The sequence below is a fragment of the Podarcis gaigeae genome (genome assembly GCF_964106915.1).
Source record: "Podarcis gaigeae genome assembly, chromosome: 13".
Lineage (NCBI taxonomy): Eukaryota > Metazoa > Chordata > Lepidosauria > Squamata > Lacertidae > Podarcis > Podarcis gaigeae.
Genome location: NC_139689.1, coordinates 22,431,482 through 22,453,010, shown reverse-complemented (window position 1 = coordinate 22,453,010; position 21,529 = coordinate 22,431,482). Strand labels below are relative to the sequence as shown.

Here is a 21,529-nt window from a genome sequence, read left to right as displayed (position 1 = left end):
AAAATGGCAGCCCCCTCCATTCCAACTGGAAGTTGGCTCTTCAGCCTTGGGGGCAGGATAGAGTCCTCCACCTCACCTCAGAGCAGCATGATAGCCTAAGGGGCAGAGAGCTGGTTGTGTGGCACACACAGCTATGTCCTCCAATAGAGGAGAATAGCTAGAGGGCCAGGAGGAATGGCAGGAGAACTACCACCACTGCGCTACTCCAGGCATCTGCCACCCAAGGAAGCCACCTCAACCTGTCTAATGGTATGGACATCCTCTGCATTCATGCAATTGCTAGCCATGTGTCTAGCTGGACTCCCAGAAATACTCGTAGCCAAGTAGACTGACAGCCTGACTTCATAACACGAGGCCACTTTGTGCGTGTCAAAGGCACTCTGCACATGCTGAGTCAAACTCTTGGCAGCCAGTTCAAAATGAAAAACAAAAATGAATGATGGCATCTCTTTGTTTGAACCAGGAAGCAAATGTCTTTATTTGAAGTGATTTAGGTGTGGTGTAATTGTACGGAAAGAATGAGATTGAGTATTTATAGAATGTGGTGTGTGTGTGTGTTTTCCTCCTTCTCTCCAAAATCAACAACCCTTCATGGTATACAGTCTTTCCAGACAGGTGAGTCCAGAAAGAGCCAGGTAGGGTGCTGCAGCTAATGGAGAACGCTTGTCTTCCTGGAGAGGGGAGGCGGCAGCATTGAGGAGAGGTCAGTAGCATTTAAGGGGGGAATTGCAGGAAGATACAGGAAACTGCCTTATACTGAGTGAGACTTTTGGTCCATCAAGCTCAGTACTGTCTTCATGGACTGGCAGTGGCTCTCCAGGGGTTCAAGCAAGAGATCTCTCCCAGCCCTACCTGGAGACGCCAGGGATTGAACCTGCGACCTTCTGCATTCACAGCAGATGCTCTAGCCCCGAGCTAAGGCCCTTCCCTCAGAGGGAAGGAGGGTGGTCGAAGGAACTTCATCAAACCTCTGTTTAAGCCAGGTGCTTATTCTGAAATTAACTTCCACCTATTTAAGCAATGAGCTCAGACGTTTCTCTCCATAAAGGTTAGAAATGCTGTTTTTTGATTGAATATTAAACCACTTACCTGCTATTGCAGCCAGGAAGGAGACCATAAAACAGACAGGCAGAAATGTATAACTTTTTAATGGTTAATTCATAAAGGGAAGGAGCCTGAATTATGCTTCAGCTATGGGAGAGAAGGTGTATCTAGCAGTTAAAGTGACAGGGCTCCTATATGCTGCAACAGGAACAAACCCTTTGTTCTGGGAAATCATTGTTTTGCCCCCGTTTTTGGCTTCGGGAGATGATACTTTTGTACTTTTAAAGCACATCCCACCACAACCGCTAAGACTCCTGGAAATTGGAGTTGGGAAGCGTTCTGGGAATTGTAGCTCAGTGAGTTCCTAGAACTCTTGGAGGTGGGAAATGTGTTTTAAATGTGCTTTAGATGGTGTGTGTGTGTGTGTGTGTGTGTGTGTGTGTGTGTGTGTGTAGCCTTAAAGTGAATTGTGAGCCTTGTCATTCTTTTTCATTGCACATCTCCCCCTTCAGGGGAAGTAAGGAGGACGCAGGGGGTGCATATTTTCTCTCTACCTCATACCTGTTTGCTGTACACAGACAGCTATTTTGCCTGCTGCATCTGCTGCAGAATAATGGGGAGGAGAACTTGAGCTCTGTTTGGGCCGTCAATTGTGCAGGAGGCATGGAGGGCGGGGAGGGAGGGAGGGTGCCCCCTGCACCAGAACGTCCTTGCACCTGCCGGCGTCACAGGGCAGGTAGAGTTTCAACAGGGACGGCCGTGCCCAATCACAGCATCTCACTGTGGAATGTTTGCCGCAGGAGCTCTGCCAGAAAGCTCGGCCACACCGGCATTAGGACTGGGGAGCTGGGAGATCTCAGGTAATTGGGAGAGAGCTAGGAGTTTTACTGAGCGGCCGAGAGGAAGGATTCAGGGAAGCCGGGCTTCTAAGTTGCATCTCCACCCCCAGAACTCAGGGGGGCTCCTGTGAGCTCAGGGAAGAGGAAAATGCCTCCAGCCCTGCCCTTTCACCTTTGGACATGAAATTGTATAGCACAGGTGACCGAAACTGAAGCAAAAGAGCTTTCACCAGGAACTGGTTGGAGCAGAACTATCTGGAGGACACGGCAAAAGAAGGACCACTGAAGCAAGCAGAGAAAGGGGGGAGCCAATGGCAGTTGTGCCCTCCTCCCTGCTGCTGGGGCTGCTGCAACTGATTGTGCTGAAAGGTGATTGATGGGAAGATGGGGCGGGGGGGGCGGGAATGAATGTGGGAGTCAGTCTCTTAAGTTTCCTGCATCTTTAAGAGAAGTAAGGTGGAGGACGGTGTAGAAGGGAGTCTTTGAGCAATCAATGACACAGGTGAAACAAAGATACAGGGTTTGTGGCAAGTCAAGGGTGAACGCAGGCTCTGTACAAACCACGCAATTAAAGTGTGCACACGCACACACAAATCCTGGGAACTGTAGTTGTTAAAGATGCTCTGTAAAGGGTAAACGACAGTTCTCAGGATTCTTTAGATTTAGCTTTTTGATTTGTAGGCAGAGGACTCCTCCCCCATTAGCATCTTTGATATGTAAAAGAAAATGAGACCACTAGAGAGTCATATATTCAGCCTTCTCCTTTATGGGGAGCTGGTTCAGTTAGAGACACTCTGCACACTCTCAGATGCACTCTGAAAACAAAGGGTGAAGAGATGTGGACAGTATGTGGAGTTAAGGAGATTTTGACATGCATTCGCTGTATTCTAAAACATTTGTTTTCAGGACAGAGAATCTGTTTTCAAAAGCCATTTCGAGGCACTTAGGATCTATGTCTGTCTTCTTCACTCCAAAATGTGATGAGACCTTGAGTGCATTCACACCTGGGGAATATTGCATTAGTTTTCCTTTTTTTATAATGCTAGAAATTCTGTCCTGTTTCCTAATGTTCCTTTCCCACTGAAGTACATGCTGTGTTATGGAACTGTAGCTTTTTGACCAATATACCGGCATGTCTTGCCCAATTGCATTCACACCAGTGGGTGTGTGCAACACAACAAGCAATGTTGTCAGGCAGTGCTTCTACTTCCCCACCCCTTCTGCACATGGGTGCTTCTGTTCCCCCATTATTCTCCCACAAAAACAGCAGGGCATCACTGTATGCTGATATATTGCCCCAAATTCCATCACTTTACGTCTGTGATTTTCAGAGTTAAGGAGGCTACAAACAGATATTTTTTTCTGCAATCAAATAACCCAGAAATGAGCACTAAACATGTGCTATATTCCATTGTTTTTCTGAAAATGGCTTTTACACCATATGAAAGCTCAGATGTGGATATTAACAGTTAAGAAAACATCAGGAAATGGAACAAACTACCTTGTGAATGCAACCCTTGTTCAAATTCATATCGTTTTCAGTCATCTCAGCAATTGGGGGGTATGATTTCTGCATTGTCTTATTCTGTTTATTAACATATTCATGTCTGTGATAAATTAAAAGAGGAGGATGTGGAATGCACTTCTGTTTTCAGGATTATTTAGCTATTAATTTTCCTTCCCATTAGCCATGGAACTGAAGGTCACATGAGCAGGGTTAACTGGTGGTCTCTCATCCAAGCACTGACCCCACACAGTCCAGCTTAGCTTCCGCAAAGTTTCTGTATCCTGTGCCTTTTTCAAGCCATGCCCTTGGCAATAGCAGTCACAGAGGCGGAGCAGAAGCATTTAGCTTGTGTCCTGTCAACTGTGTTGCCTTACCCCACACACACACACACACACACACCCAATACATCACAGTGACATTGTTGATGGCCAGTCAGATAAGTGCCACCTCCCTGGCCCTCCAACTTCTACTACCTGGGATGGGCAGGGTCATCGTGACAATTTTCCTCTTATGCACACATCAACTTGTTCCTTTGACAAAGAAGGAAAACACATCCTCCAAAGTGCAAAACTTGGAGTGTTTCCAGATGAACCTTTTATACCATTACCCAAACAGTTTCATTGCTGTGTTTGCACCATATCCGCATGACATCACCATCATTTTTTTACAATCACCCTGCCCATATCTGACATTTATGGAAGATCTAGAGCATTAGCACAAAAATATTTAGATGTGGGTGTTTGTTAAAAATTGAATCTTTTTAAAATGGAAGCTGGGTGGTATGGCTCATCAAGGAGTAACTAACCCCACACCCAGACACCCATGGCTGCACATCTTCACCCCAGCTTGCTTCTTCTCTCTAAATTTCACCCAAGCTTTTTTTGTTTTGGCTCCTTGAGATAGCCAGACATGCTTTCACTTTCATTCGTACAAATATTGGTCCTGTAGAGCCCTTTGCTCAGGACCACTAAGTAGTCCTGAATGTGAACAAGTTCCCACAGCTTGCTGATTTAATGTTTAACTTTAACTGAAGACCTTCCAACATTCTGCTGTCTCTGAATAATGAACCACTGTGATATTGTTCTGACCTTTAGAACAAAGAGATATCTTCCAGTAATATTTCATATGTGTCATTTTATGGAATGCATAGGCTGGGTTTCTCGATCTTGCAATACAAATTATGGTGTGCATGTATCCTTGCTAAACTTACCCTCTTTCGTGGCAAACCTGTTGGGAATCTGAGGTGAGATACCCCCACAGTAAAAGTTGTTCCCAGTACCAGTCACCGCACACAATCAAGAGAAAGTTTCAGATAGTTTACTCCTGCAGAAGATAAGGCTCAATAAGGTCTGGCTGTAGATATATACAGATTGTAGGCTTTTGCAGATGTAGATATACAGTATACAGATACAGTACATACAAGTACAAAGTTACTCTGTTGCTCTAAATAAGTTCAGCAATTCACTGAACAAGTAACACCGACTAATAGGCAAATACACCTGAGATGACATGCATTAATCACAGATATAGTCAGGGCCATCACAGATATAGTCCAGGTTAGTGGCCATCGCTGCCTCCTGGGGAAGCAAATCCCGTAGTTTAACTATGCGCTGCATGAAGTCAGGAGTATTAATTTTCTAACAAAATTGGGCAGGGTCTTCCTTCTGCTCTTACCTACAAACTTGTTTTTGTGCATTGTCTCTTATTTGAAATATATTTACTTTTTTTTTTTCCAGATGCTTCTGGCTCCGAAGCAGGTATGTAATATATTGGAAACTATTTCTGTACAGGAATTTCGCAGGCCGGGGGGAATGTGAATGGTTAAACAAAAATAAGCACTCTCAGAATTATAGTGGTGATACAAACCTAACAGCCATCTAGTCCTACTTCTGATCCCAGCCTATCACAACCTAGTGTCCTCTAGATGTTGTTAGATTCCAGTTCCCATCAACCTCAGCCAGCCTGGCCAATGGTCAAAGATGATAGAAGTCACAGTCCAAAAACATCTGGAGGGCCACAGGTTGTGTGAGGCTGCTGTAGATCCAATTCACCCATGTTGTACTGAATCTAGACCACTACAAATAGACAGCCAGAGCAAACAAGGTGTCCCACAGACATAACTGCATTTTTCCAGAAAGACTGCTTTCCGCCAGACTGCTTACTGGTGCAGTCTGGTGCAGCCGAGGCACTTTGTGGCAGCCTTCTGGCTTCGACATGGCCAGGGGATGACATCACTTCCTCCTCCATCAGCCGCACTGAGTGGTGGGGCTCACCCACACTTGCAGCCAATCACAGGCAACCTCGGGGGCATTGGCAGGGAGTGGACCAGAGGGGAAACTTCTTCCCTCTGGTTCACTCCCTGGCCATAAAAGCCAGTTGCACTTAGGCCCCAGCCTCAGTCATGGGCAGCTTCCTCCACCCACCCTTCAGTTGCCATATTTGGGACCAGGGATGAATTTGCCTTCAGACTAATTGGGCTTTTCAGGGAATTAGCCAACCTCATAGCAAATGTCACAACTTGGTGTCAGATATGGCCTTGGGTTGGATCTTTAGTCTATTGGATGGGGGGTGCCCTCCCTACTCCAAGGGTTCAGGCTATCCCCTAAAGAAATCCTAGGAATTTTGCTACCACCAGTGTAATAGTATCAATCTTATCCTCAAGGAGAACCTTGACATGAAAAGAGTCAGCAATTCCAGGTTGTTCTGTTAGTATTGGTTTGATTATATGCTGTCTAACCTGTTTATACAGACGGCTATGTAATAAAACGTGTTTCATACATTCAACATTGCAAGATAATGTGCATAGGATTGTGTTTTTCAGGGGAAACAAAATCATAAGGCTGCAATCCTTTCACACCTAGGAGTAAGTACCAAAAGACTCCAGGGGGACTTACTTTTGGATAGGACATATATAAGACCGCACTATAAATTTTAAGTATTTACTTGCCGGGGGGAAATATTCCTCAATACCCAAAAGGAGCAGTCATTGGAAATGTTACTTAGAAATTATTATACAAATAAATTTGCCAAGGCAAATTGAGACGTTTCATTTCACATCTTGCCTTGTAAGAATTCAGTTTTTGTGATCATTACAATCTACCTTTCTTTCTTCTCTCTTTTTCACAGTCTGTGGACAGTCTGTGATATCTCCACGTATTGTGGGAGGGAATCCAGCCCCCGAGGGCGCCTGGCCATGGCAAGTCAGCTTCATGGAGAATAACCAGCCTATATGTGGAGGCTCCCTCATCAACGAGAAGTGGGTGGTGTCTGCAGCTCACTGCTTCACTAAGTGAGTATCCAATACCTGCATGTCACTGGGGAGCCATTATGCAGCTTTGTCCCAGAATCAGCTGTAAGGCCAGGCAGATGGAGGGAGGGAGGTCTTTAAGAGACCAGTTGCAAACACGATGGAACATTTGAGAACCAAAAACCTGCTGTTCCATGAGGTGAGCCATGGTGTCAGAGTGGGCCCAACAATATTTTTCTGACTGAAGTGAAGAGGAAGATGGTATCCTCTCCAGACTATGTACCCAAGTGACTTAGACAGGCAGCTGAATCTTCTTACAACACAGGCAGTGGGACAGCTTCCTCCACCACACCTAAGGGAAGCAGGTTAGCTTAGGGGTCTGAGGCAAGCTACATGCTGCACACAGCCGTGTCCACCCAACACCTGACAGACTCAGGAAGAACAGCTGCTGCCATTGCACCTTTCGCCCAAGGTGGCCACCTCCCTCTGTCCAATGATAGAGCAGTTCTTTCACAGTGTATATCCCACCAAGCCTATGACAAGGACTAGTGGAAAGTAGAGGCATGGGGTGACTTGCCCATAGAGGCAAGTGGCGCAGGGCGCCAGGGTGCCAAGTTCTGGAGGGCGCCAGGGAAGAGATGGAGGCTGGACGCGGAGCCTCCTGGCATCAGGTCGCTGCCCTCGCCTACCTCCGCCATGCCACGCTGAAGCAGCGCCGTGCCCGGAGTCTCCACCTGCCGTGCCCACCATGGCATGGACACCAGGGAAGAGGCGGAGGCTAGGCGCAGTGATTCCTGGTATCAGCTTGCCACCCTCACCCGCCTCACTAAAGCAGCACCATGCTCCCTGCTGGAGGAGCCGCCCTCCAGCCGCTGCCTGCCTCCTCCAGCCCCACAAAGCTGCTGGTAGCACCGTAAAAAGGTTGGCAACTCTGGGAAACGGGGGGGGGGCAGAGAGATCTTTGCTCCACGGCGCCGGATATACTTAAGACGGGCCTGAGTAGAGGTGAATGTTATGAATAGTGGGATGTTTAAAGATGTGTCGTGTTATAAGGCATGGTCAACAAAGCATAGCCACTCAAAGGAAGCAGTCTTGCTTGCGGACTCAGCAAGACAGGATCTCAGGTTGCACAGAAACCAAAATCCCTGCTTCACTTGCTTTTCACTCTTGTTTTCCCTCTTCCAGGGGTTACGAACAGTATGATGTGCTGCTGGGGGCCTATCAACTCTCAATCCCCCCTTCCAGCCTTGTGGTAACTACTGTGCAACAGGTTATTTCTCACCCGAATTATACCGGCAGTGATGGCTCTCCCGGGGATATTGCTTTAGTGGAGTTGAAGGCCTCACTGGATTTGAACGACTACATCCTCCCAGTCTGTCTGCCAGACTCTTCTGCACAGTTCTCTATGGACACATCCTGCTGGGTCACAGGCTGGGGGCAGGTTAAAGACGGAGGTGAGGAGAAGAGACAGGGCATGCTCTCATGCAGACCAGCCTTCCCCAACATGGTGCCCTCTAGATGGTTTGGACTACAGTTCCCATCATCCCTAGCCAGCATGGCCAATGGACAGGGACAATAGGGGGGTTGCAATCTAAGTATCCAGGGAGAACCTGGTTGAAGAAATCTATTTTAAATTTTGAGGGCCAAACTAAATATTATGTTGTTCATGCTTGCTTAGAATGACTACTTTTATTTTGGAGGGAAAGTATGCAACTGGGTTCGTGATCCACATTTGCAGGGAAGCGTTTCCAAATTCAATTACTGCTGAAAAATCAGCCTTTCACAGCTGCTGTATTCCAAGCCAAGTACTGTTTACTTCTAAAAAGCAGTAGAACAGGCTTCCCCAGTGCAGGTTACCAGGGGTGGGGGTTTGTCTGAGTGTTCAAAGTGTGGTGTGTTCTTCCACAATGTGCTCACTGTTAAAAGTATGTGTGAGGCACCCAGAACTCGGTTACATTGGCAAATAAAAAGTGCTTTATATGCGTTATAACACTGTGACACCAGATGGCGCTGTGGGGTCCCGTCTTTCGTCAACGTGATTTCCCTTTATGAAGTTTAGAACGCATTTTCCTGAAACTTTTTTTTTGGACGTGTCTAGATCCAGCCCCAGAGACCCACTATTCCATTTTCATTCAGCTGTCCAATTTTTGTCTTCTGCAGAGGCCTTGCCACCCCCACAAACGCTTCAGGAACTGGAGGTGCCCCTCATTGACCGAGACACATGCAACTCTCTCTTCAACAGTGCCCCAGCACCAGACCTGCCTCAGAATCCTGTCCTAGATGATATGATCTGCGCTGGTTACCCCGAAGGCGGGAAGGATGCCTGTCATGTAAGATACTCCCTATCCTACATGTCATAAAACCATTGCCAGTCTTGGGCCTAGTATTATTAGTGAAAACCAACTGTTCAGAAGTGTTGTAAGATCACTCAGTGGGAACTTCTATTCCCAACTCTACAGTATCCTGAGAAAAGACAGGGAACTAAATGCACTGTAAAAAGACGTGTGCCTATAGAACCCCAAGCCATGTCTTCCTGACCTGGACCTACTCCATGGATCAGCCATACCCGTCAACTGTCCCAGACACCCATGATTTACAGAAGCCACCTCAGCTTCTGATGAGCTCCTGGGATGTCCCAGTTTGGCTCCCACAAAAGCACAGCCCCAAAAGATGAACGTTGGAGGGGGCATGCTCTCAGAAGAGTCACTTACTTATGCAGGACCTCCGCTCCAAAAGGCGCATGTCCCGATTTCACTCAGAGGCATGTTGGAGGTTTGGGACCAGCAAGCTAGTTTTAGGGGATCAAGGAGCTAATCTTTCAGTAGCAAACTCTACCGCCACTGGGTGGGGTCAGGGTCAACAGGGTGGGACAGAGCCAAGAGCAAATGACTACTCAACAAAATGCTTTAGAGGTGTATAAAATGATGCCTGATGTAAAGAGAAAGGATAGAGAGACAATTCGCCTCCCTGCCTCTCTCATAATACTAGAACCCAGGACCATCAAATTAAGTGGAATGCTGAGGGATGCAGGGTGGATGAAAGGAAATACGACTTCATGCATTGCATAGTTAAAACTGAAATTCGTTCTCACAAGTTGCAGCGGCAGCCATCATCGTGGGTGGCTTTAAAGGGGGAATTAAACAAATTCCTTGAGGAGAAGGCCATGAGTAGGAATGAGAGTTCAGTTATAGGGGCTTGCAAGCACCTGTCTTGCAAGTGAGACCTGAGCCTTACTCCAACTTATTAACCCAAATCTGGTCTCAGGAGGCTTCCCATAGTCACGTTCTAGCTGCCATCTCCCCCTCTCTCTTTGTCTCCACAGGGTGACTCTGGAGGACCCTTGGTTTGCAGGTGTGATGCAGGTTGGACCCTGGCTGGGGTTGTGAGTTGGGGAGAAGGCTGTGCCGAACCCAAACACCCTGGTGTCTACACCTTAGTGCCTTACTATGCCAACTGGATCTCCGACAACATACCCACCATAAGCTTTGTGGCGTGCAACCATGCTGGATGGCACAGTGTCCCCATTATGACACTCTTCCTTGCACCTCTTGCTCTGGCCCTCCCTTGAGGTGCCATCTCTCTGTTGGCCCGCAACCCAGACGGTACTGCCAACTGGACTCTGTTAAGAAATATCCAAAAGGACTGTGTGAAGTAGGGTAGAGTTTCTGGGAATCTTCTCCCACTTCTGTCAAATTAATTGGGGCACATCTGCATTACCCATTTTTTAAAGAAAAAATAAACTCTTTGATAGTGCTGGTGTTTAATGTCAATCACTCAGTTTTAAAGGGGAAATCCCCGGAGAGAGTTTAAATTACGCAAATCAATTCCGCAGCTGAGGTGGGTGAAAAATGTTGAATTTAATTTCTTTGAATTATGTGGATGTTTTTGATGCAGTCCAGGTTTGTCTGTGGTACGTTTGTTTACATCATCAATCTACTGCTATATTTACAAATGTTTTGGCTCTTGTACTCTTTGAATGCTCACGGACTCTTTTCCTCTCGTCGCTCAGCTGCATACCTGGGATTACCAAAGGCAGTTTTGCAATCCAAACAGTGTCATTTGTCAGCCCCTTTGGAGAATTACCTTCCTTAGGAACTTTTTTTTTTTTTTTTGCACAATTTTTAATGTGTATTCAGCATGTGTAGCAATGCTTTGGTACTATCACATTGGGAAAAAATTAAAGGGATGATCTAGACTATCACTGTTTCACAGAAGGAATCCAATTGAAAATGTAAATTTTCACAGTCAAAGGGGATTAAAGCACTGTAGTGCAACAAACCCACTAAATACAAAAAAGACAGGATTTTTGGAGTATGCAAAACAACAGGAAAATGCACTGGGATAACCACTGATTGACAAGGAGCTATATACAGTAATCTCATTGAAACACGGGGCACTAGCTGCCATATATGAAGTCAGACTATTAGGCTATGTACTGTCTGCAGTGACTGGTAGCAGCTGTCCAAAGTTTCAGGCAAGGGACATGCCCAGTCCTGCCTGGAGATGTTGGGGATCAAAGCTGTGACCTTCTGCATGCAAGGCAGACGCTCCTCTGCTGATCTACGGCCCTTTCCCCATAGCTCAGTGAAAACAAATGAGCGCAAACAATGAATGCTCAATAAACAGTGGACATTGTATAACCTCCAAGCCAATTTTGTGCTAAATAAGCAGCTCACCTGGGAGAGTGTTTCCTGGGCACTGTGTGGTGTCTGTGAAATGCATTTGTCTTAGCTGAGATCACCTCATAGCTTCTGTTCTAAAGATTTGCAGCTTGATAGTTTGATACCAACATTGTCTGGCTAGTTCCATCCCAGCGTAACATGGCACTTCATTATATATGGCTGAATTTCCCCCTTCCTGTGTTCATTTACTCTACAAACAGACAGACCGACACCCAGTTCTAACCCACATGTGTCAAAGGCATCTCCGAAAACCAATCCAGGAGGCAAAATATTAGCAGTGACATGCTGGCTGTCACTGATAGGAGATGCAGTCCAAAATATCTGGAGAGCACCAGGTTGGCAAAAGCTGCCCTAACATCTGCCGCCTGGTCACTTTTGGACAAAAGCCACCAGGATATTCTCCCACGAAGGCTCCACCCCCTATGTCTAAATTACTTGTGAACTGGGAAAATGGTCCATTGTTACACAGAAAAGTACCCTTTTAATTTCAACCAATTGAATTAACATTTATCTTTTACCAATCTGTATTTCATTTCATTTCTCTGTTATTCCTCTGGATTCTTTCTACTGCCATCCGCTAATCCTATGTACTAATATTGACCTCCTGCTCTGAGAGCTATGATCCTTATGTAACCAAAATGGCATTATCCACCCACAGCAGGGGTGGTACTTGCAGGTTTGAAGGCACTCAAAGTTTTGCAGAACAAAAAAAAGTACAGTAGCCACAGAATGCTGATTGGCTGTTGGGTGGGGAAGGACAGAAGACAGATGGAATGGAGTAGCCTGAAAGAAGGTGTGCCTGGCTGGCTGGCACATTGAAGAAGAGCACCCTTTGCAGATCCATGTGCTCTGATCTTATTTTAATGGCTCTTATCCCTACTTCTGTTTCTGTTTCCTCTTTCAGTTACACATTGTTTCTCTTCACCTATTGAACAAAAACAGGGCGATCTTTCAGATGGTGGCAAAGCTGTTTAAAATATTCAGAGGTGATACGCTTCTGAACACTAGTTGTTGGGAATCATAGGTAGGAAGAGCTGCTGTTGCAAGCTTCCCCTGGGCATCGGTTGGCCCTGATGAGAATGAGATGTTGGTCTAGATGGGTCCAGCAGGGCTCTTCTTCTGTCCTTGATGTCCTCTGCTTCAGGCTCAGCCTACAAAACCCCAGAGTCCGGTCACTCTGAGCTGGTTGATCCAACCTATCAACACAAGATGGCCATTCTGAAACACCAAGTGTGCAGGCAGCATGGGTCACCAAAGGCTGTGGGTCAAGACCAGGAGAAGAAGTAGAAGCAAGGGAGTGACAGAACTGGCACTCAAGAGTTGGGCATCGCCGCCACCATGGGCTGCTTTCTCTGCCATGGTGCGCTGAATCCAGTCCATGTAGGAAGTCACCCGTGTGTGGATTCCCGGCCGCTTGGGCTTTGCACAGTCCACCCCAAAACTCACCACTCCAGCCAGGAACCAGGTGCCATTCTGCTTGCAAGCTAAAGGGCCCCCAGAGTCACCCTAGAGAGAGGGAGAGAGAAAGACAAGGAAATATAACAGATTGCCTTATAAAAGGCCAGCCTTTTTGTGCATTCATTCATTCATTCATTTTCCAGTATTTGTAGATCTCTTTTCACTACTGTGTGATCTAGCCCAGTATTGTCTACCTGGCTGGCAGCAGCACCTCTCCAGGGTCTCAGGCAAGGGACTTATCACTTGCTGCCTGATCCTTAAAGTGGACATTGTTGTTGTTTAGTCATTTAGTTGTGTCTGACTCTTCGTGACCCCATGGACCAGAGCACGCCAGGCACTTCTGTCTTCCACTGCCTCCCGTGTTTGGTCAAACTCATCCTGGTAGCTTCGAGAACACTGTCCAACCATCTCGTCCTCTGTCATCCCCTTCTCCTTGTGCCCTCAATCTTACCCAACATCAGACCTTTTTTCCAGAGAGTCTTCTCTTCTCATGAAGTGGCCAAAGTATTGGATCCACTGTCCTTCCAGTGAGCACTCAGGGTTGATTCCCTTCAGAATGGATAAGTTTGATCTTTTTGCAGTCCATGGGACTCTCAAGAGTCTCCTCCAGCACCACAATTCAAAAGCATCAATTCTCCAGCGATCAAAGTGGAGATACCAAGGGCAATTTTGTGTGTGATTTTCACTAACATATGCATCTATAGGCACGTTTTACCCTAGTATATGCATTTTTGCACATATTGCTTGGCTGGAGAACTACATTTCAGTCAACATATTGTTTCAGATGATGCAAATGTGGCAACTTAGCCTTTGAATACCAGTGGAATCAAATTTCTCCCCCATCTCTAGCTCCAATGGCCCATTTGCAATATCTAAATTTGCAATATTAAGCACTCATCTGGAAGCACCCACTGTCCCTCTTGCATTGGAAGGCTCCAAGATCTTGAGATAAACCTCTTGCAGAAACGAGGGGCGCTTCCAGACAACCTCTTTATTGAGCATTCTCATCCTGCTTTCTCTGCAGGGAGATTAGACAATGTTGGGTATTTAATGAGCATCCGTTCTGATTTGTCTGCATGGAGGCTAGACAAGGTTGCTTTGATGCAAGTGTTATATCCCACACTTTCCAGTGCTTTCTTGATCGCAACAGTCTGATAGTGTTTTGGGAAAACTCCCAATCAATAATAATTGTATGTGACTTGAATTCCCACCTAAAAGCAGTGGCTTATCTGGAAGTGCCCCAAAGATCCACTTTTCTCGGAATCTGTATTTTTAAGGACTGAACTGTTGTGCTGAAGCCAGATTCTGGCTCTGCCCTGATCTATCCTAATCCACAGTCACCCTCTAATCCTAGCTGCCAGTTGCTTCCTCCCTGACCCCTCCCCAGTTTCCATTGCCCTTAATCTGCTGCTCTGAACCACAATTACCTGGCAAGTGTCTTTATTCCCATCTGGGTACCCAGCACAGATCATGTCTTTGTAGATCAACCGGTGGCCCAGAGGCACAGTCTCGGTGCCATTGGAGTCCTCGTGGAACATCTGGTCACATTCCTCAGTGCCTAGGATTGGCACTTCCAGCTCCTGCAACGTCCGAGCCATGAAGTAGCCTAAGACAAGGAAAGCAAAGGACCAAGATCAGCCACAGACTCAATGTCCCTTAGCAGGATATACCATTTAGACCAGACATAGTGAACCCATTTTTTCAGCCCAAATGCATTTCCCCTTTGGGTAACTTCTAGTCATAGTCATAGTTTAAAAAAGGTAAAGGACCCCTGACAGTTAAGTCCAATCGCAGACAACTCTGGGGTTGCGGCACTCATCTCGCTTTACAGGCCGAGGGAGCTGGCATTTGTCCGCAGACAGTTTTTCCAGGTCATGTGGCCAGCATGACTAAGCCACTTCTGTCGCAACAGAACACTGAAACCAGAGCAGCACACAGAAACGCCGTTTACCTTCCTGCCGGAACGGTACCTATTTATCTACTTGCACTGGCGTGCTTTCGAACTGCTAGGTTAGCAGGAACTGGGACCAAACAATGGGAGCTCACCCTGTCGCAGGGATTCGAACCACCAACCTTCTGGTCAGCAAGCCCAAGAGGCTCAGTGGTTTAAACCACAGCACCACCCTCATCCCTTTGCCAGTCAGAGTAGACCCATTTAAATTAAAGGACATGACCAACTCAGGGCCATTCATGTGAATGAAGCAGATGGCACTACAACCCGTTCTTACCGTCTGCTGAGATGAGGCCCCAGCCAGTAACCCAACATGCCATCCCTACAGGGAAGGCGTCAGGATCCGAAGAGCTCGGAAGGCAGATAGGGGAGATGGTTCGGGAAAAATTGACTGCCTCCTTCAGCTGTATCAGGGCAATATCAGCACTAAGTCCTTCTCCAGCATAAGACGGGTGCACTATGATCCGGCTGACAGCAGAGGAGACCATGCTGGGTGCAGGCTTGGGGAGCTCATGTTCTCCCAAGTTTACTCGGAATTCGGGTAGGTTCAGTGGCCTGTGAGATACAAGGAACAATAAGCATCTTGCGCAGTAGGAAGGCCTGGATTCAAATCCCATATCAGCCCTGATAAAAGACATTCTCTAATCCTACTCTGCCTCACAGGTTTGCCTGGTGGGTAACTCGGGGTTATTAACCGTCAAGCACTTTGCACCCTAAGGCTGCAATCCTATAGCCACCTGGCAGGGAGGAAGCCCAGAGCCAGTCCTACCATTTGGTAGAGTGAGGCAGCTGCCTCAGGCAGATTATTTCAGCTGTAATTAAAGAGCAGCAATCGATAGGACATTTGTTCTTGTGGCATTTTTACGCCCACACAGAGTACTTTTTAGGCCATATTTACAACATACATGTAAAGTGCTATGTTATCACTTTAAATAGTCGTGGCTTCCCCCTCACAGAGCTACAATTCTCAGAATGGTTTAACCATTGATCCCTCTGAGAGCCAGTGTGGTGTAGTGGTTAAGAGCGGTAGTCTCGTAATCTGGTGAACCGGGTTTGCGTCCCCGCTCCTCCACATGCAGCTGCTGGGTGACCTTGGGCCAGTCACACTTCTTTGAAGTCACTCAGCCCCACTCACAGAGTGTTTGTTGTGGGGGAGGAAGGGAAAGGAGAATGTTAGCCGCTTTGAGACTCCTTCGGGTAGTGATAAAGCGGGATATCAAATCCAAACTCTTCTTCTTCTCTTCTTCTTCCCAGGGAACTCTGGGAACTGTAGCTCCATGAAAGAAATAGAGGCCTCTTACCAGTGCTATTTTTCTAGAAAAGGAGGTGCCAGAACTGAGCTGCAGTGAGCTCTGACCGGGGGGAGGGGGGATGCCCTGCTCCTAACTTCTCTCAGCACACTTAATAAACTACAGCTTCCAAAATTTTGTGGGGGGGGGGGGCGGAGAAGCCATGACTGTTTAAAGTGGTATAATCGTGTTTGTCTGTATTGTGTCCATGTGGTCTAAAATGCTGCCCAGGGCTCCTTTGCAAGGAAAGGTGGGATATAATCAATCAATAAAAAAATAAAATAACTGAACTGACTTGGCTTGACTTGGGGAAGGAGGGAGTTGCCATTTGCTGCTCTACACCAGGCACCAAATTGTATTGCGTCATCCCTGGGAAAACCCAACAGAACTTACTTCTGAGGAGCCGTTTATTGGATTCCATGTATGTTGGGTGGACAGGCAGAGAAAACTAATGACAGTTTTGTTCTCATCGTCCTCTTCCCTGCTGGGTTCCCTTAAGAGCATCACGGAGAGTGAAGCAAAGAAAGCCGACAGGCAGAGCAACCCCCATTACTGGCTGGAAAAAGGAAGGCAAGCAGGCAGGGGGTGCTGAATGAAGTCAGTGGGGCAATAATACACACATTCTGAGTAACTGAGATAAAAGAAGACCATCAGAGCCAGTCCCGTACATATATTCCTAAATCATTGCAAGCATCAGATCTGTCCCTTCCTGAACTAATATTGCTCCTTCTCCCTGACACCGTCCTTCGACCGCCCTCTAGTGGAGCAGTGCAAAGCCGCGTCCTTTCCCTCTCACCCTTCAAAGCAATGAGCAGCCGTCACCACCCACTGGGACGAGACCAGGCTTCCTCCACAAATGTGCAGCCGGTTCCTTCGTATGCTGGCTTGCCACGGCCATTCCCCTTCGTCGGCCTTCTTCCCCCCGATGATCCGAGGGGCGAACACGTGGGGCCGTCCGCAGGCTGCAAAGGAACGAGGGAGAGGCGTCAGGCATGGGGCAGAGAGCGGAGGAGAAGCGGGCGAGCATCACCCTCGATGCGGTTTCATTGCAATTCTGCAGCAAATGTAAGGCACGCTAAATGTTGCGGCTAATAGTTTTGTCTTCCCAGGGCAGAGCTGTATCAGCTCTGGCTTGGGATGCTGCTGTGCAGAACTTGCCTGCAGGTGGAGGACTGAGATGGCAATAAAACGACACAAGGGCGTGCCACTCGCTCTAGTCAGATCACTGTCCTCCTGTGTTTTTCCAGTGGCCTTAGAAATACGTCCATCTTCAAACTGGTGGACCCACCAACATTTTCTCTTGGTTGTTGTTGTTTTTTAAAAGGAGAGAGGCAGAAAGAATTGGGGGGGGGGAGGGGACCCGGGATATTAAACAAGAAGGGGTCTATCTCTCTGAGTCCAGGGAAATGGAAGCAACTTTTCCAGAGGCACCTTGGAGCCTGATCCCACTGATTTCTTGGAGGAGGGGGGTATAGGTGTCCCTTCCCAGAAATCCCCTCTCACCTCTTTGTGTGGAAGCATTTTCAGCACCTGCAAGAGAAAATGAGACAGGGTCAAAATAATGGGAGATGATTGGTATTAGAAGGCGGAGATTGGACCGAACACTTTTGTCCTATTCCTGACAGCCCCCACCCCCTCCCCCAATTCCAAAATCTGGTCCGTGGTGAAATGCCACTAAGCCTGAGGTGTGGCAGAACACCAAAGGGTTGTTTCTTCTCCAGCACTGGATTTCATTTATTCAGTCATTCATAATTAAATTTCTATCTCATCTTTCCTCCAAGGAGCTCAAGGTTGCATGCCTACATGCTTCTCCCCGCTCCATTTTATCCTCACAACAACCCTGAGAGGTAGGTTAGGCTGAGAGATACTGACTGGCAGCGCCGGGTTTACGTATAAGCTAAACAAGCTATAGCTTAGGGCCCCACTCTCTTGGAGCCCCCCCCCCCCAAAAAAAAATTAAAGGGGGGGAACTGGATGCACATTTCCAAAATATAGGATAAAAAACAAATAAAATAAATCCTACATCATTTTAAGTTAGAGCTTAATAATTATTTCACTATTAATATAATTCTTCTTAATTGTATTTCACTATTAATATACTTCTTCTTAGTTGTATTTCAGTTCAACAATTACTTTGATAAAATACATATTTTGTTATGTGCAAATGGCTTTGGATACCTATTAGGTCATGGGTTGGCAAACTATAGTCCGTGAGCTGGATCAGGCCCAATTGCCTTCTAGATCCAGCCGGCTGACAATCCCGGAATCCAGGCAGCCAGCATAGCGCCCACGTGCGATGGTTTTTGCGACTCAGTCAGGCTTGGGGGTCAAAAGTGAGGAGGGCAACTGCTTGATACAACCCCTTCTCCATCTGTCGCACGCGTGCAGCAATCTTTTCCTCCAGGATGAGGGGTGGGGAAGAGGGAAAAGGAGCCACAGTTCGGATTTCCACCATGGAGCTGCCTGCGACTGACTTCAGGAAGGGCAGTTGCGGCGGCAGGGGCTCAGAGGCGCCTCGGGAGCGATGCCCACAGATGTCTGTGGCGGTGGTGCTCCCCGCCAAAGGAAGCGGGGAGCGCCTAGGCGGCTATGCACTTGGAAGCAGTTCTGCGCTCTGCTGGGGAGGCCGCTCATTAGCTACAAGGTGCAAGCCATGGAAAAGTAAATAGCCAACGCCTTGTCTTCCTTCACACGGGGAAAAGAACTTTTTTGCTTGAGCGGCACCGGCCTGACTTAACGTGGCCAATGGCTTTTCCATTCACCCACGCATGTGCACATGCTCTCCAGGGCTGACAAGAATGGCGCACTTACCTCAGCCCCCACCCCACCTTATGAGAAAATAATAACTGTCAATGCATAAAATGCAAAGGAAGCAGCATAGGTATATGAAGAAGCACCCCCCCCCCAAAAAAAGGATCACATTTGGGCAACATTGGGGTTAGTCCCAATAAGGGTTTTTGCCAGAAATGTGGGTCATAATCATGGCAACATATAGTCCCCACACACACAAAGTCTGAGGGACAGTGGACCGGCCCCCTGCTGAAAAAGTTTGCTGACCCCTGTATTAGGTCCATAAATTACCATATAGCATATATTCAACAACAAAAAACAGTGGCAATTTGTAAAGGGCCCCATTACCTTCAGTAGCCTCATCAAACCTAAATCCGGCCCTGCTGACTGGTGAAGTGAGCTTCATGACTTGAGAGGGTTCTAGTCTAACGTTCTACACCACACTGAGAACAAACAACTCCTTCGCTCTATGATTGCATCACCTAACATGGAACACAGAAGAAACCCAAAGCTTTCATGAGGGGTATGGAGACAGAAACCATTTTGGTCCAGCTGAGGCAAATCATCATACGCAAGCATCCCAGTATATCATTTGGGAATTTATAGCTTCTAGGGTTCCCTGCTGTGGCCCATTCCCTTCTCATAAGAAGACCCCTGCTGGATCAGGCCAATGGCCCACCTAGTACAGCATCCTGTTTTCACAGGGGGCAGCTCTCTGTGGGAAGCCTGAAAGCAAAAGCTCACTTGAGATTCCCAGCAACTGGTACTCAGAGGCATCCTGCCTCCAACAATGGAGGAAGAGCACAGACATTGTGGCTGGCTCAGTTAGTAGAGCATGAGACCCTTCATCTCAGGGTCATGGGTTTGAGCCCCACATAGGGTAAAAGGGTCCTGCATTGCAGGGGGTTGGACGAGATGACCTTTGTGGTCCCTTCCAACTCTACAGTTCTATGATTCCGTGCTCCATGAAATTGGTCTGATCTTTTAAAGCCATCCAAGTCAGCGGCCAATGCTACTTCCGGAGTTTATGTGCCGTGTGGAGAAGTCCTTTCTTCTGTGGGTCCCAAATCTTCCAATATACTTCTTGTAGTAGCCTTGCTCCCAGATCCTTCCACCTCACAACCTACCAGAGCTCCCCAACTCCTCTCCCATAGAATTGGATCATCCAAAGAAAAGCAGAATGGACAGCCCAGGTGAGATGCGGAAGAACTGCTCCCCTCTGGGAAAGAACAGGGGTTGTTCTCACCTCCCCAGGTTGGTTAAAGGTTAAAAAAAGGTAAAGGACCCCTGGACGGTTAAGTCCAGTCAAAGGTGACTATGGGGTTGTGGTGCTCATCTCACTCTCAGGCAGAAGGAGCCTGCACTTGTCCACAGACAGCTTTCCGGGTCGTGTGGCCAGCATGACTAAACTGCTTCTGGCGCAACAGAAAACAGTGACGGAAACCAGAGCGCATGGAAATGCCGTTTACCTTCCTGCCGCAGCAGTACCTATTTATCTACTTGAACTGCTAGGCTGGCAGGAGCTGGGACAGAGCAATGGGAGCTCAACCCGTCACGGGGATTCGAACTGCCAACCTTCTGATTGGCAAGCCCAAGAGGCTCAGTGGTTTAGACCACAGCGCCAGCCCCCCCCCCCCCGCCTAGTGGCTCACCTCTCAGCAACAGCAGCAGCAGCAGCACAATCTGGGAACAGCAGAAACTCAGCATGGTAATCCTGCTCTGAGGTCAACGAGGGAAGGAGAGAGCGCTGGGCTTGGTTGCAGAAGCACCCTTGGCACAAAGCCCAGAGCAGCCTCTTGGTGTCACTGGCTGCCAAGTAGCTAAATCCAAGCTGTTGGGTGCTGCCGTCCACCACCCGCCTACAGCCACCCAGTGAAGCCAGCTCAGCTGCCTACTTTTCACCACTGGGAGAGCAAGGCTCCCTAGCTCTTTCCATCTCCACCACTGTCTCTCTGGTTGGGGAGCAAGGGCTAGTGAGTTCTTAGTTCATGAAACATGTGCACACCTACCTGGTTGCATGCATAGATGTGTGCCTGTTGTAGGATTACCATAGGCTATGGAGGATGGGGCTCCTATTTCTTTAAAGTCACGTGGAACAGAGAATTTCAGTTGGCGTAGTTCATTATTCAACAGAGAGGGGAAAGCTGCTCTGCACGCCCACAGAAATTCTTCCTTCAACATCGTACAAAGCTACACATTTGTTCCTGGGCTCCATTCAAGTTGCTGTGACTGACCTTTGAATGGTTTGCGATATGGGCACTCAAAGGACCAATCATTCCTGGAACCCTATGCCCAGGACCCAAATTTCATAGTGATGGTTTGGAGGCACCCCCAATAAACAAAGGAAGGACTTCTCCAGCAAATGTTGCAACTCCCCACTCCTGGAAGAGGGTCTGCCCCAAGCTAGTCGATCCCTTTTTCTCTAGAAGAACAGAAAATCACCACTTAAGTACAGTACAGAATTTCAGTACTAATATTGGCTTATTGCAGGGGGCCAAGGTTGTCCCCATATTCAGCCATCAGGTTTTATTGGTATTACCTGTGTTCTTTCTCTGGATGCTTTCTCCCAGACAGCTAACCAACATGGTGCGCTTGTGACAAATGTTGGACTACAGCTCCCATCAACCCAAGCCAGCATTGCCAATGGTCAGAGATGATAGGAGTTGTAGTCCATAAAACATTTGGAAGGCACATTGGCTACCTTGTTTTGATTTGTGTTTGT

General features: G+C 47.5%; 2 protein-coding genes across 6 annotated transcripts; one reads left to right on the top strand and one right to left on the bottom strand.

The window, feature by feature from the left end:
- Window positions 1–1,834: 1,834 nt before the first annotated feature.
- On the top strand, window positions 1,835–10,390 carry LOC310829664 (prostasin-like). Of its 2 annotated transcripts, XM_083708384.1 has the most exons (6): window positions 1,835–2,252; window positions 5,127–5,147; window positions 6,517–6,679; window positions 7,823–8,091; window positions 8,798–8,967; window positions 9,960–10,390. In XM_083708384.1, the coding sequence occupies exons 1-6, from the start codon at window positions 2,195–2,197 to the stop codon at window positions 10,203–10,205; spliced, it is 927 nt and encodes a 308-aa protein (XP_083564510.1). In that variant the 5' UTR covers window positions 1,835–2,194; the 3' UTR covers window positions 10,206–10,390. The 2 variants fall into 2 exon arrangements, with proteins under 2 accessions (XP_083564510.1, XP_083564511.1); XM_083708385.1 differs by lacking the exons at window positions 1,835–2,252; window positions 5,127–5,147 and adding an exon at window positions 5,563–6,253.
- Window positions 10,391–11,780: 1,390 nt separating this feature from the next.
- Window positions 11,781–21,444, bottom strand: LOC310829590 (serine protease 33-like). Of its 4 annotated transcripts, none has more exons than XM_083708273.1 (6): window positions 20,817–21,444; window positions 17,521–17,547; window positions 16,814–16,979; window positions 15,006–15,283; window positions 14,205–14,383; window positions 11,781–12,825 (listed from the first exon to the last, which is right to left on the bottom strand). In XM_083708273.1, exons 1-6 carry the CDS (start codon window positions 20,986–20,988, stop codon window positions 12,568–12,570), a joined length of 1,080 nt encoding a protein of 359 aa, XP_083564399.1. In that variant the 5' UTR covers window positions 20,989–21,444; the 3' UTR covers window positions 11,781–12,567. The 4 variants fall into 4 exon arrangements, with proteins under 4 accessions (XP_083564399.1, XP_083564402.1, XP_083564401.1 ...); XM_083708276.1 differs by having other exon boundaries at window positions 21,347–21,444; XM_083708275.1 differs by having other exon boundaries at window positions 20,460–20,945.
- Window positions 21,445–21,529: the final 85 nt, after the last annotated feature.

Excerpts from the sequence above, each read along its gene's own strand:
- LOC310829590 (XM_083708273.1), bottom strand. The coding sequence starts at position 20,988 with ATGTTGAAGGAAGAATTTCTGTGGGCGTGCAGAGCAGCTTTCCCCTCT. Across the intron at positions 16,980-17,520 it reads AAATGCTTCCACACAAAGAG|CCTGCGGACGGCCCCACGTG; the intron begins GTGAGAGGGGAT and ends GTTCCTTTGCAG. Across the intron at positions 15,284-16,813 it reads GCTGCTCATTGCTTTGAAGG|GCCACTGAACCTACCCGAAT; the intron begins GTGAGAGGGAAA and ends TGTATCTCACAG.
- LOC310829664 (XM_083708384.1), top strand. The coding sequence starts at position 2,195 with ATGGCAGTTGTGCCCTCCTCCCTGCTGCTGGGGCTGCTGCAACTGATT. Across the intron at positions 5,148-6,516 it reads TGCTTCTGGCTCCGAAGCAG|TCTGTGGACAGTCTGTGATA; the intron begins GTATGTAATATA and ends TCTTTTTCACAG. Across the intron at positions 6,680-7,822 it reads GCAGCTCACTGCTTCACTAA|GGGTTACGAACAGTATGATG; the intron begins GTGAGTATCCAA and ends TCCCTCTTCCAG.